This window comes from Solanum lycopersicum, chromosome 8 (assembly GCF_036512215.1).
Source record: "Solanum lycopersicum chromosome 8, SLM_r2.1".
Classification (NCBI taxonomy): Eukaryota; Viridiplantae; Streptophyta; class Magnoliopsida; order Solanales; family Solanaceae; genus Solanum; species Solanum lycopersicum.
This window is the reverse complement of record NC_090807.1, coordinates 45,825,089-45,841,325: the sequence shown is the minus strand read 5'-3', so window position 1 is coordinate 45,841,325 and position 16,237 is coordinate 45,825,089. Positions and strand designations below refer to the sequence as shown.

The window sequence follows — 16,237 nt, the reverse complement described above, 5'->3', positions numbered from 1 at the left end:
AAGTACTCTTGAACTGAGCGGATATGAAATGATACCCTCATAACACATACCATATCCTCAAAATTAAACAACCTCCGTGATACAAAGTGCTTTTATGGTCATGCACACACACCTTGGTTCTTATGAGTGCTATAGAAAGACGACTCAAGTCTTTCCAAAAGGCGACCACACTTTTACACTCACATAGGTGATCCATCAAGTATATCTCAAATAAACCACCTTACGACTATAGAATCATTAAGATCAAAATAAGTTCAAGGAAATAACACCCAGTTTCAATAACTTTTAAAGTGCACCATGTCTGATGCAAATATGTCTCTTTTTTCCATTAGAAACACTATTTTTGGCAATTCCAATTGCTGCTTGTGAGTCACAGTGAACAGAGACTTGTGATGTTTGTATTCCCCACAATGGCAGATCCGTCAAAAGATTGCTCAGCCACTCAGCTTCTTGCCGTGCAAACTTGAGACCAATGAATTCAGATTCCATGGTAGAACATGTTATATAAGTCTATTTGGAAGATTTCCACGAAATAACACCATTGCTTAGGGTGCTTGTTTTATCCCATACAAGGGTTTTCTCAATATGCATACTTTATCCTCTTGTCGTGGAACCACAAAACCCTTAGGTTGAGTTATATAGATCTCTTCCTCTAAAGAAATGGTATTTTGACATCCATTTGATGTACCACTAAGTCGTGAATAGAGGCCAAAGCAATAAGAGCTCTAATGATCGTTATTTTAGTCACATGAGAATAAGAATGAACCTAATCAACACCTTTATTTTGGTTAAAAACTCTAATCACAAGTCTAGCCTTGTATTTTCAATTGTACCATCATGTTTCAATTTCTTCTTAAATATCCACTTGCTACTTATGGGCTTACAACCTTAAGGTAAATCATACAAGTCCCAAGTGTGATTAGAAACTATAGAGTCAAATTTACTTTTAATAGTCTCTTTCCAAAATATAACATCTTTTGATCTCATTGCTTCATCATAAGTCTTAGGAACTTCTTCTATCGAATAGATAGACACTATTTCGTCATTTAAAATATTAATATTAAAATTTTCTGTTAAGAAAGTAGTGATAAAACCAGAACCAACACTAGTGTCAGTTCTACGTCTTTTACTCTTTCTAAGTTCATTTTCATGATCATTTGAAATAACATTAGAAAAAGGCACAACGTGAGATTTGTTTGACATTGATGCAGAAGCATTATTTTGCACATCACTCGGCACTTTATGTTTAAAAGGAAAAATATGCTCAAAAAACTCTGTATCTGTAGATTCACAAATAAAATGGTCACTTAGAGACATAAGTCTATATGCAGTACTATTTTGAGCATAGCCAATAAAGACAGTATCAGAAGTCTTAGATCTAACATTTACTCATTTGAAATTGGTAGACCAACCTTAGCAAAACACCCTCACACTTTCAGAAATTTCAAGTTAGGAGCAAACCCTTTGCACAACTTGCAAACCCTTTCCACAACTCATATGAGGTCTTGCCTAACTTCTTATGGGAGACTCTGTTAAGAATATAATATGCAAACAAGACTACTTCTCCTCACATATTGTTAGATAGACCAGAGTTTAAAAGCATAGAGTTCATCATTTCTTTAAGGGTTCTATTTTTTCATTTGCCTACATCATTTTGTTGGGGAGTATAGGGAGCACCAACATCATGTATAATATCATTTTTCTCACAAAAATCTTGTAGCGTTTTAGTACTGTATTCACCGCCCCTATCAGATCTAGATCTTGATTTTTCTGTCTAATTGATTTCTCACTTCTCCTTTGAATTTCAAAAATATGCTTCCGGCCTCATATTTAGACTTAAGAAGATATACCTTAGTGTCTAGAAAAGTCATCAACAAAAGTAATGTGATTCTTTTTTCCACCTTTGATCACAATGTTCTTGAAATCGGCTAAATCCGAATGTACTATGATTGATACTGAGAGAGTTTAACTAGTTATATCTCAACTCAAGAATGTTGCAAGGAGTTGGTTTGATCAGCGGAAAGAGGGCAGAGATGAGGATGCACCAAATCCGAGTAGGATATGCTTTGAAGAAGAGTTCTTGGGGTATTTATTTCCCCGAGAACTGAACAAAGCAAAGGTACGAGAGTTCCTTATTCTAAAATAAGACTCTTTAAGTGTTCAAAAATATGGGTTGAAGTTTACCCAACTGTCTCGCTATGCTCTTGAGATGTTTAAGGATATAACGAGCAGAATGAGCTTGTTGTTACTAGCTTGAGTTATGCTTCAAGAAAAGAAGGTAGGTCTGCAATGTTAATTGGGGAGATGGACATTTCAAGGCTAATGGTTTATATGCAAAAAGTTGAATAAGAAAATCTGAGTGACAGAGAGGAGTACAGGAACAAGAAAGCTAAGAGTGGAATAAGCCTAATCAACAGAAGGGTGGTTCAAGTCGACCCAAATTTCAGAAACAAAAGGGGCATGCACCATCATTTGCTAGTGCACCTGCACCCAAAAACAGAAAAGAGTATAATGGCCATAATTCGCAGAACTTCAAGGCTAGACCACCCTAGTCCCAAGGTAGTGTGGAACAAGGAGGTAGTTAGGCACCTCATGTTCAATTGTATTCAAGAGGGCCACTATATGAAACAGTGTCCCAAGAATAACCAGGGAGATGGAAATCTGACAAATAGAGCCCAATCATCATCAGCTGCTCCACCAGACAGGGATGAACCTAGAGGAGCCACTTCTGATACTGGCGGAGGGGCAATCACTAGCCGCCAAGAGCAAAAGAACTCTCCAGATATTGTCATGTATATGATCAAAGTCTTTACTTCTGATGTTTATGGTTTGTTAGACCCATGAGCAAGTTTATCTTTTGTAACTCCTTATATTGCAAATCAATTTAAGGTTATTCCTGAAAGACTTTGTGAGTTGTGAGTTGAAGTTTAATATACTAGTTCAGTTTAGTTCAACATTTTTTTTTATCCTTAATCATTATTTCATAATATCATAGAGACATGCTAGATCATGAGGTTAGCTCAGAGTTACTTGTGGCTTTACCTACGTTTTAGGATTAGGTGTTGGAAAAAATACTACAATATTGATATTATTAAGTAATAAATAACTTATCACAAACTCTGTGTCGTGGCAAGCCACTGCCTTGAAAGCGATTTCGGCTCGACTCCTGTGTAAATCACTGAAGTCGGCCGCTCCCCAAGGTCCCACATTTACTCTCAAACACGTACACTCGTAGCTGAGAGTTTGGAGGTTGCTCAAAACCAATCACCCAAAAATATTCTAAGGATAAGAAGAGAGGAGGGAAATGTTTAGTTTTCCCTTTTGTTGGGTGTATGGTAATGTTCACAAAGGTCATGCTTATAGAAGATTTTCCAAGAGCAGTTTCAAAGTGAAGAATTAATTTGTATAACTCATATTGAATGTTAATGACATTAAAAGTCATTACATCACATTCTACAGAAACTTTTCTTATCTTTCAGATCGAAAAAATTAATCTCTTTGTAACGTAATTAACTTTCTATTCTTTGCATTACATAAAAAATGAATAAAGTTAGAAATTATATCACAATCTCCTGCTAATGTAAAGATAAAGAGTAAAAACAAATTTTTGACAAAAGGAAGGAACACATGCTTAAGTGTCAATATCTTTCAATTTGAATTGAGACGGAGTGATATGAGGCAACAACTTATTATCCACAAAGTGAAGTACTCTTGAACTGAGCGGATATGAAATGATACCCTCATAACACATACCATATCCTCAAAATTAAACAACCTCCGTGATACAAAGTGCTATTATGGTCATGCACACACACCTTGGTTCTTATGAGTGCTCTAGAAAGACGACTCAAGTCTTTCCAAAAGGAGACCACACTTTTACACTCACATAGGTGATCCACCAAGTATATCTCAAATAGACCACCTTACGACTATAGAATCGTTAAGATCAAAATAAGTTCAAGGAAATAACACCCAGTTTCAATAACTTTTTAACTGCACCATGTCTGATGCGAATATGTCTCTTTTTTTCATTAGAAACACTTTTTTTGGAAATTCCAATTGCTGCTTGTGCGTCATAGTGAAGAGAGACTTGTGATGTTTGTATTCCCCATAATGGCTGATCCGTCAAAAGATTGCTCAGCCACTCAGCTTCTTGCCTTGCAAACTTGAGAGCAATGAATTCAAATTCCATGGTAGAACATGTTATATAAGCCTGTTTGGAAGATTTTCACGAAATAGCACCATTGCATAGGGGCTTGTTTTATCCCATACAAGGGTTTTCTCAATATGCATACTTTATCCTCTTATCGTGAAACCACAAAACCCTTAGGTTGAGTTATATAGATCTCTTCCTCTAAAGAAATGATATTTTGACATCCATTTGATGTACCACTAAGTCGTGAATAGAGGCTAAAGCAATAAGATCTCTAATGATCGTTATTTTAGTCAAATGAGAATAAGAATGAACATAATCAACACCTTTATTTTGGTTAAAAACTCTAATCACAAGTCTAGCCTTGTATTTTCAATTGTACCATCATGTCTCAATTTCTTCTTAAATATCCACTTGCTACTTATGGGCTTACAACCTTAAGGTAAATCATACAAGTCCCAAGTGTGATTAGAAACTATACAGTCGAATTTACTTTTAATAGTCTCTTTCCAAAATATAACATATTTTGATCTCATTGTTTCATCATAAGTCTTACGAACTTCTTCTATCGAATAGATAGACACTATTTCGTCATTTAAAATATTAATATCAAAATTTTCTGTTAAGAAAGTAGTGATAAAATCAGAACCAACGCTAGTGTAAGTTCTACGTCTTTTACTCTTTCTAAGTTCATTTTCATGCTCATTTGAAATTAACATTAGAAAAAGGCATAACATGAGATTTGTTTGACATAGATGCAGAAGCATTATTTTGCACATCACTTGTCACTTTATGTTTCAAAGGAAAAATATGCTCAAAAAATTCTGTATCTGTAGATTCACAAATAAAATGGTAACTTAGAGACATAAGTCTATATGCAGTACTATTTTGAGCATAACCAATAAAGACAGTATCAGAAGTCTTAGATCTAACATTTACTCATTTGAAATCAGTAGACCAACCTTAGCAAAACACCCTCACACTTTCAGAAATTTCATGTTAGGAGCAAACCCTTTGCACAACTTGCAAACCCTTTGCACAACTCATATGAGGTCTTGCCTAAATTCTTATGCGAGACTCTGTTAAGAATATAATATGCAAACAAGACTACTTCTCCTCACATATTGTTAGATAGACCAGAGTTTAAAAGCATAGAGTTCATCATTTCTTTAAGGGTTCTATTTTTTTCATATTCCTACATCATTTTGTTGGGGAGTATAGGTAGCACCAACCTCATGAATAATATCATCTTTCTCACAAAAATCTTGTAGTGTTTTAGTACTGTATTCACCGCCCCTATCAGATCTAGATCTCTTGATTTTTCTGTCTAATTGATTTCTCACTTCTCCTTTGAATTTAAAAAATATGTTTTCGGCCTCATATTTAAACTTAAGAAGATATACCTTAGTGTCTAGAAAAGTCATCAACAAAAGTAATGTAATTCTTTTTTCCACCTTTGATCACAATGTTCTTGAAATCGGCTATATCTGAATGTATTATTTCAAATAATTCACTCTTTCTACTAATAAAAGATTTGAAAGGCTTCTTGACATGCTTTACTTCTACACATACAAGACATTTAGAAAACTCATCAGTTTTTATCATAGGAATTAATTCGTTTTTCTAAGTCTTTTAATAAAAGCAATGTTATATAAGCAGAATTTGAAATATTTGCATTATTGACTTGAATAATGTTCAATACAAATAATCCTCCACTAAGATATCCTTTTCCATCAAAGTCTCCTCCGCGAGATATAATTATTTTATCAGCTTCAAAAATAAGTTTAAGGCCATCTTTTTTTAGAAGTGCTCCAGGAACTAAGTTTCAACTAAGGGAGGGAACATACAAAACATTGTGAAGGATAATATCTTTCCAAAAGTTAATTTATATAAAACTTGTTCTTTACCGATAACTCCAACAGTAGTGAGTTACCAATGTAAACACACTCTTTATCAATGGACTCCTTAAAGTCATGAAATAACTTTTTATTGGCACAGAAATGTCTTGAGGCGCCTGTCTCTAGCACCTAGTTAGTTTTGTTTGCCACCAGATTTGCCACATCGAATACAACGACAATCACTTCATCACCTTCAACAAGATTAGCTTGGACATCACTTTGTTCAACCTGCTTTGAGTTCTTCCCTTTTCTTTGATAGCACCTGTCAGCCTTGACCAACTTTTTCACAAACAAGACAAGGGGCCTTAAATTTTTGAATTTGACTCTACCGCTTGTTGAATTGATTCTTGTTCTTCATATGACCTTTTACGAGAGTTTCTTTAGTTTGCCTTTGAACCTATCTTTCGAAACTGTACTAGAAGATTCAACAATATAAGCTTTAGAAGAAGTAAGAGAAAGTTCTTCCACCTTATCTTTGAGACGGCCTCTTCAATCCTCATGTGATTAATAAGTTTTTGGAGATATAATTCTTTTTTTTATGTTTTAATTGATTTCTATAATCACTCCAAGATTGTGGGAATTTTTTATGCAGAACATTAGCTTGAAATATCTCACATATTTTCATGTCCTCGTTAAGAACATCAGTAGTCAAGTTCTCATATTCATGAACTTGTTCCATTATTCTTCCTGCATGATCAACGCCATATTTCTTTTCCAAACTATCCCATATTTCTTTGGTAAATTTATTATGTTAAAAATAAATCTAATAAAGGATTAGTCCTATGATTTAGCAAATGTCCTCTAACAATTTTGTTATCCTTTTCAACCTTCACTTTAATAGAATCATCAACTGTTATAACATTGCTTGAGTTAGTAGTATTGTTAGAGCTATTCATAGAAGGTTCTTCAAATAAAACTTAATCAACTTCTAATTGTTCAAAGAAAATTAAAAGTTTTTGTGACCATGGTTTAAAATTATTTCCATTCAAAGGCTCAAGTTTTGACAAATCATTAAAAGTTTTGTTCAAAGAAATAACCATTTATCAATATTGCATGTTAGAAAATCACTTTCAAATTGTTGAGAAAAATACTAAAATATTGATATTAGATTGAAATTATAAAGTAATAAATAACTTATCATAAACATTGTTTTGTCGTGGCAAGTCACTTCCTTGAAAGCGATTTGGGTTCAACTCCGGTGTAAATTGTTGTAGCCGGTCGCTCCCCAAGGTTCCACATTCACTCTCAAACACGTGCACTTGTAGCTGAGAGTTTGGAGGTTGCTCAAAACCAATGGCCCAAAATATTTTAAGGAAAAGAATAGAGAAGGAAAATGTTTAATTTTCCCTTTTGTTGGGTGTCTGTTAATGATCACAAAGGTCATGCTTATATAGAATTTACCAAAGAGAAATTTCAAAGCGAAGAATGTATAACTCATAATGAATGTTAATGACATTAAAACCACATCCTACACAAATTCTTCTTATGTTTTGAAATGGAAAAAATAATCTCTTTATAACGTAATTTACTTTCTATTCTTTACATTACATAAAAAATGAATAAAAGTAGAATTAGTATCACATAAGGAAGTAGTTTGGGATCGTGATAAACAAAGTAGACTAAATAATATAAATATCATAAAATATGCACTTCATTTGTTGCGTTAAAGAAAAATACATTCTGAACAAATTATAATGAATAGAGTACTTGAAGCATTGACCATAGAGCTATTGACTAAATTATTTTTATTTCTTCCTCAAAAAATTAATTAGCGATATATGCATGTTTTAATTTCTTGGAGTAGTTACTAGCTAACCAAAATTTTTGTTACTGACATTTTATCTATCACTAAAACTAAAATAAAATAAAATTGGTAACCAATAACTGTCATTTTAGAAAATTTCAATTGAATACTATTTCCTTATGCCAAACCTAACCCTTCCTACATTGCCAGCAAAGATTGAAATTTTCCACAAAAACAGTTGGGACATAACTCTCATTAATCATTTAATTTGAGAAAATGTTAATTAACTTATTAATGTTCTAATTGACTTTGCACGTATTGAGATCTAAAATTTGTCAATGAAGCTAAACTTCTTTTAGCATAATTCTCGACTAATACTTTATTTGTTTATTTTACCTATTTATTTTTGAAGGAAGTTTATAAGTTATTTTTAAAGTACCTACTTTGCAAAGTTAGGCGCAAATTAATTATAATCATCCACATTAACGACGTTGTACATTGTAAATTTGTCACAGTCATTTGCAACCTAATATATCATTTGTTAATTCATACAACATTGTGGATTTATTATATATGATAATAATAGAGATATTATATTATATATGCAAGTGCATAAAGTTCCAATAATGAGACTTCCGAAAAGTAAAAGGTACCCCATTATTTCAAACATGTCAACTAAGCAAACTACTCTCAAGAAATTAGACAAAATACATGAATAAGTTTTTTAATTTGATTTCAGCTAATATTTAAGTCGTTAAACTTTGGGTAAGCACAAATAAAATATTTATATTTGTATAAAATAGAACAAGTAGACACACATACATGAATTTTATATATATATATATATATATATATATATATATATATATATATAAATGCTATATAGAACATAAAATTATCATGAAGAATGCTGCGTAGGATGAATATGTTATGTGTCTATTTATTTACTTTTATATAAATTTAACTTTTTATTTATGCATAATCTAGAAGACATATATATTTGTTGAGGCCAAATAAAAAAACATATTATGCCCAATAAATTATAATGAAAGAGAAGAAAGCAAGAGCACAATGAAAAGAGGAAAATTTGTAGGGTAAAATTTTGAAAAAGGAAATAGAGAGAAGTTAATAGATCTCAAATACATATAATGGTTTGTGGAATATGTGGACACTCCATTAGCTAGCTAGTATGTATGTGCCTGATAGACACGTATCTATTAAAAGGCTGATACTCTTCTCTTTAATGTGATGTAATTTTCAGAGAGAAATAAAATCATATATCCAATATCGCATGATTTTATTTCATTACTTATAAAGTGTGTATGTGACACCTTTATACTCTCAGCTTTGCTTAAAGTATTCCATATTCTCATGATCCATGAACTATCACAACCAAAAGTCACATGTATATATTATTGCTTCTAATTTTCTTTTCTTTCTTTTACATTTATATTTTCGGTAAGAGTGGGGTTGTACTTTTGGGTGCTGGTGGGATAGAAACCCTATGCATAATGAAGTGATGCAAAGTAAAGTAGCAATCACCGGGAAATGTCACCCTTTGTCTTTCTAATGAATTATAGTCTTTCATTTTTGTCCTTTTACAATAAAACTTATAATAGTAAAAAATATATTGATAAGAAACCAAGATTTTACCGAGACATAACTCATGAAATATCGTACTACTTATTTATTATATAGGACGTATTGAATGACCAACTCAAAAATTAGGGGAAAATGTGCAAATAACCGCTCAGACCCTCTACCTTTAAAAGTTGTTTGATGCAAGGTAGAGTAGTAGACTATTAATGGACTAACTACAACTTGAATTATCCACCTTATTAAAATCTAGTACAGTAATTATCAAAATAATAATGTATATTTATTTGTAAAGAAAAAAAAATGCATCCAAATATATACATACCAAATGAGACTCCCAATCTATGACTCAAAGTTCAAATTGGGGTTAGGTACTATGAAGGATATATATATATATATATATATATATATATATATATATATATATATATATATATATATATATATATATATAACCAACCTACTTCCTACCTTTTGTGTTTAGGAGTTGGGTAAAAGATACCTATAAAAATCTTTAATCTTCTGAGTGTGGGGTACAAGCAAAGAAAGGAGTAGAGATGTCACCACCCAAACCACCGTGAGTGGCAACAACCTAGAGGGAGAACCAATTGACAATCCAAGAACCAGCACGTCATTTGTAAAACCAAATGATCATGATATAAAACTAAGAAAAGTAGTTTAAAAATTACCAAAGACTTGTGTCCCCATAAACTTAACCAATAATCAAAACATTGCAGAAATAAAAATCTTTAAGAACGGAAAGTCGCTGTATCAAAATTATAAATAGTCAACAATAGAAATGCAACCTCGAAACTAGAAAGCATAAGTCCAATAGTTTAAAGTGTTTGTGTCAAAAAAGATGGACAAGAAAATATAGAAGAACTCGTGGTCAGTGGCGGAGCCAGAATTTTCACTAAGGGGCTCCAAAAAAAAAAATAGACACATGAAGTAGTCAAAGTGGGTCCCTCATCTACTATATATACCTAAGAGATTATTTTAACCATGTATAGATCATATAAATTTCCGCCGAAGGATGTTTAGATGAACCCTCTCATTGTAAAGCGACTCCGCAACTGCTCGTGGCAACATGAAAGAGTAGCTCACCCTTGAATTCGAGGTCACAGTTTGTTCAACTGAGGTATCGTATCAACCATCTTAATATATCTTGTACTCAACTAAGAAAGAGCAAGTGTGGTATCAGTACACAACTACAATGAATTGGTAGGATCACATGAACAGTTCCAAACTATGAATGTAAATAGACAACTAAAACATAGTAAAGACATGCCAACACATATACCACAATTACGAATATATACCTCAGTCACAACAACAAAAAATAAATCAATACCTAGATCCATGTCCCACATGATCATAATAACAAATACTTATTCCTCTCATGGAACCCACACATAAATCATTAGTGTACCCGGTGTGGTACCCGAGCAAACTAAAGTCAGTAAACATACGAGACATGGTACTCAAGCCAACCATTAGTATTCCTATATCGATATGGTACTCGAGCAAACAAACAGTCAAAAACAATCATGCACATTCCCACTCATTATGAGCAACAACATGTCAAATCATAAACAACAATAACAGGATCATTGCATGAGGTTATCAATATAATGAACCAACAGCAGTCACAAATAATCATGCACAATCCCACTCATTATGAACAACAACACTTGAAATCATAAGCAACAATAACATGTTCATTGCATGAGGATATCAACATGATGATATTTCATATTCTTTTTTATCTTCTTACCAACATGCATCACACAATGATACTATAACCAGTAGACATGCATGTATACATAAATAGAAAAATATACAATCACTTTCTATTGTCACGTCACGAGCCTTCGATGTAGCCAACATTCGAGAATCGTTGCTAGCCCCCACGCAAACCTGTAACATCTCGTAAACCGAAATATCTAGGATTATCAAAGAAACTAAGAATAGTTATTTTTTGAAAGAATAGGAGAAATCTGGAAAATTTTCCAAGTGTAAAAGTAAGTTTTTGGTCATTTTTAAACGTCCATAAATTCTAGCTCAAGATGAATTAGGGCCAGTTCTTTATACGGTTGGCAATCCCTTGAAGAGATCATTCTAAAGCCGCCAAGTTTGCATAATTTTGATAACGTATGAGGGAGATATGCCTATCTGATGTTGGGCTGTTGGATTGAGGAAAATCCAATCCGAATTTTAGTAAGGGTAAAGTAGTCTTTTCACCCTACTATTTCCTAATTTGTATTAAGGTTTCATTAGGTGTAAAATTAAGCCTTAAGTCAATTTTTAGAAGATTTAATACGCTTAGGGATTGGAATAAAAGAGAAGAGAAGAATTAGAAAGGAGAAAAGATGAAGATTTCACCAAAAACAACAAGATCGTTGAGTGAGTTTCATCGGGGGTGATCCCTTTAAAGTATGTGAGATCTTTCTGTGATGGGTTATTCCACCCACATAATAATATTTTTCATTCAGTGCAATTAGAGTAGACTGAATAATGAACATTGAAGTTCTTGATGAAAAACCATTGAATTCTTGTTGGTTGAGAAGTAGTATACCTTGGGTTGTTTCATTTGTGTTTCCGGGCTATTTTATGAGTCTAAACTATTGGGTATTGAGTATTTTAGTTATACTAAGTATATGGGGTGAGATCCATGGGATTATAGAAGGTTTAGAATTGAAAATCGGAGAAGAAAAGTTGGAAATCCCTTCTGACAAAACCTGGGGCGCTGCGTCTGCCAGAGCCTCTCAGGGCGGCCTCTGTCTGATAGGGCTTGGCACGTAGCGCCATCCACATCCCCCCAGGACAGTCTCTGTCTGTCAGGCTCTGGTGTCGCGCCTCTCAGAGCACTAGGAGCACCTGGAGATCCCATTCCCCCCATCTTTTCGTACGAGTTCCCAAGTGATGTACCTATAATTCCTAGTTGTGCCAAAACTCTAAATTACATATAAACATCATGAAATAATCAATACATATGAGATCATTGTCTTTGAATCCATAATCAAATTCAAGAAAAGTTAAGGTCAAAGTCAAAGAAGTTAGGAGTCAAGTTTAAAAGTTAATAAGCAAGTCAAAGTGAGTTCTTAGAGTTTTCAAGAGTCTTAAACAAATATTTTTACTTTGTTTTAAGTCTCAAGTTACCAGTTAAGCAATAAGTAATGAATTGAGCCTATGTCTCAAAAATTGTAGGGGAACTAAGTACTCTCTAAGAGCTAAGTTTCAAGTGAAGCAAAGAGCGAGTTCATTTCTCAAAAGATGTAAAGGGAACTTAGTAGTCCCTAAGAGTATAAATGTTTTCATATTTTGAGAAATAAAGGAGGTTATACCTCCACAGATCCTTCGGCTAGTTTAGAAAATGAGAACTATGATTTCCAAAAGAGCTTTTAAAGCTAAGTTTGAGCAATTACCTCAAACCTGAGAATAAATTGTTTTAAAAGCATATGAGCTAAGTATTTTGGAAGTAGTATTGAGCACCAATATGGGGACACGAGTTCATACCAACTAAAGTTTCCATACACCATGTAGCCATCATGGACAGATAAACGGTCAAAAGTTTTAGATGATTTGTTAGCATAGACTAGTGGATCCACTTAGTAGTTCAGGTTTTATACCGACGACAAGGTATAGAGCAGTCCTCTTGCAACGTGAGGTAAGAAGTTGTACCATCACTTAGCCTCATAGTGATGGTTGTCGGTTAGAACACAGAAATTATATTACTTTCATATATAATCAAAGTTGAGTTTAGTATTGCATTGCTTTTAATGAACTAAGTGTTTACACTATTTTTTCAAGTTATATATATATATATATGTATGTATGTATGTATGTATATTGTGTGTCTTTACTACTTTATATTGAGTTATTACTTATTGAGTTGAGCATTCCAACCTGCATACTCGTACATTCAATATAGCGATATCAGCTGGCCTGCATCGTCTTATGATGCAGATGCAGGTAACCAGGATCAGCATCTAGCACCTCTTTGATCCAAATTGAGCTTTCAGAGTTAGTGGTGAGCCTCCTTGAATTTTGGAGAACTCTTTAATTGCTTTCCGTAATTCCTTTATAGAATGTTGTGAGGGGGTTGTACCAACATTCATCTTAGTAGTAGTAGAGTCTTCATAGACAAATAGATAGTCAGACAGTCAGTTTGGGTCTCTACTTAAATACAGATATACATATATTATTTTTGAGACTTAAGTGTCATTTTGGACAAAACTATTATTTAAAGTGTTCTCATCAAAAAGTTTCTTGCTTTATATTTAAGTTAAGTCTTTTGCTGAGTTAGGTAATCCAGACCAAGGGTTTGTTCAAGGCCAACAATGGTCGTTGGGTGTCGGCCACATTCAGGGAGTAGGCTCTGCCGTGATAAGCTTGGTATCAGAGCACAATGTTCAAGAGTCCTAGGGTGTCTATGAAGTCGTGTTTGTAGAGTCTTAGTCATTGGTATGGCGTGCCACATCTATGATTAGGAGGTTACGACGTTAAGGAAATTCTTCACTTCTTTGATATTTCTTTTTATGCATTAGAGTTTTTTCTCTAAAAAGTTCCCTTCTAATTCTTTCATGCGCGTGTTGGAGATCATCATGCTTCCACGAAGAGCATTCAAAGGTCGAATAGTCATACGAAATGTTGAGGAGCCAGAGGTACCTAATGTACTTGATGTGCAACCTCAAAGGGAAGTCACTAGTGTTGAGTTTCGCGAGGCTATTCGAACGCTAAGACAAGTGGTAACTAACCAAGTCGGGCAACAAAGGGAAGCATTACAAGAAGGGTCTGACACTTTTATGATTCGGGAACTCTTGAGGATGAATGCCCCAAGCTTCGCTAGTTCGAGTTCTATTGAGGGTCCGGAGAACTTTGTGGAAGAGTTGAAAAAGGTATTCGAGGTGATGCATGTGATTGATACTGAGAGAGTTTAACTAGTTATATCTCAACTCAAGAATGTGGCAAGGACTTGGTTTGATCAGCGGAAAGAGGGCAAAGATGAGGATGCACCGAATCCGAGTAGGACTTGTGTTGAAGAAGGGTTCTTGGGGCATTTATTTCCCCGAGAACTGAAGAAAGCAAAGGTATGAGAGTTCTTTATTCTAAAATAAGACTCTTTCAGTGTTCATAAATATGGGTTGAAGTTTACCCAAATATCTCGCTATACTCTTGAGATGTTTAAGGATATAACGAGCAGAATGAGCTTGTTGTTACTAGCTTGGGTTGTGCTTCAAGAAAAGAAGGTAGAACTGCAATGTTGATTGGGGAGATGGACATTTCAAGGCTAATGGTCTATATGCAAAAAGTTGAAGAAGAAAATCTAAGTGACAGAGAGGAGTACAGGAACAAGAAAGCTAAGAGCGGAATGAGTCTGATCAACAGAAGGGTGGTTCAAGTCAACCCAAATTTCAGAAACAAAAGGGGCATGCACCATCATTTGCTAGAGCACCTGCACCTTAAAACAAAAAAGAGTATAATGTCCATAATTCGTAGAACTTTAAGGCTAGACCACCCTAGTCCCAAGGTAGTGTGGAACAAGTAGGTAGTGAGGCACCTTCATGTACAATTGTAGTCAAGAGGGCCACTATATGAAACAGTCCCAAGAATAACCAGTGAGATGAAAATCTGACAAATAGAGCCCAATCATCATCAACTGCTCCACCAGACAGGGATGCACCTAAAGGAGCCACTTCTGATATTGGTGGAGGGGCAATCACTAGCCGCTAAGAGCAAGAGAACTCTCCAGATATTGTCACAGATATGATCAAAGTCTTTAGATGTTTATGGTTTGTTAGACCCAGGAGCAAGTTTATCTTTTTTAACTCCTTATATTGCAAATCAATAAGGTTATTCCTGAAAGTCTTTGTGAACCCTTCTGTGTCTTTACACCTGTTGTGGAGTCTATCCTAGCGACAAAAGTCTATTGTGATTGTCCTCTTTCCATCAATCATAAGAACACCATGGTTGATCTACTAGAGTTAGACATGGTAGATTTTGATGTTATTTCGGGTATGGACTGACTGCATGTGTGTTTTGCATCAATACATTATAGAACTCGAGTTGTCAAGTTCCTGATTCCCAATAAACCAGTCATAGAGTGGAGTAGTAGTTCAGTAGTGCCTAAGGGTCATTCAATTTCGTACTTTAAGGAGAGAAAGTTAGTTTCAAAGAGGTGTATCTATCACTTAGTCCGTGTTAATTACTCAAGTGCTGAGGTACTTTCCCTTTAGTCATTTTCTATAGTAAAAGAGTTTCCAGAAGTCTTTCCTGATTATTTACCCAGAGTTCCTCCTAAAAGAGAGATAGATTTCGGCATAGAAATCATTCCAAATACTCGTCCTAACTCTATTCTGCCATATAGAATGAGACCAATAGAGTTAAAAGAGTAGTTGAAAGATCTATTAGATAAAGGTTTTATCGGACCAAGTATCTCACCTTGGGGCGCTCCGGTTTTATTTATGAGAAAGAAGGATGGTTCCCTTAGGATATATATAGACTAACACCAATTGAATAAGGTGACCATAAAGAATAAGTATCCTCTTCCAAGGATAGAAGATCTTTTCGACCAGCTTCAAGGTGCTTCTTGCTTCTGAAAAGTGATCGCAGATCAGGCTACCATAAGTTGAAAGTTAAGAAATGTGATATCCCAAAGACAACTTTTAGAACTAGGTATGGGCATTATGATTATTTAGTTATTGTGCTTTGGTTTGAAAAATGCACCAGCAACATTAATAGATATTATGAGCAGAGTCTTCAAACCTTATTTAGATCTGTTTGTCATCGTCTTCGTAGATGACATACTAGTTTATTCAAGGAATGAAGATAATCATGCTAGTCACC

General features: G+C 34.2%; 1 protein-coding gene across 1 annotated transcript; it reads left to right on the top strand.

Moving 5' to 3' along the window:
• Nucleotides 1–13,974: 13,974 nt before the first annotated feature.
• Nucleotides 13,975–15,124, top strand: LOC101251017 (uncharacterized). Its single transcript, XM_004245265.1, has 4 exons — nt 13,975–14,289; nt 14,380–14,481; nt 14,595–14,935; nt 15,034–15,124. Exons 1-4 carry the CDS (start codon nt 13,975–13,977, stop codon nt 15,122–15,124), a joined length of 849 nt encoding a protein of 282 aa, XP_004245313.1.
• The last annotated feature ends 1,113 nt before the right edge of the window (nt 15,125–16,237 follow it).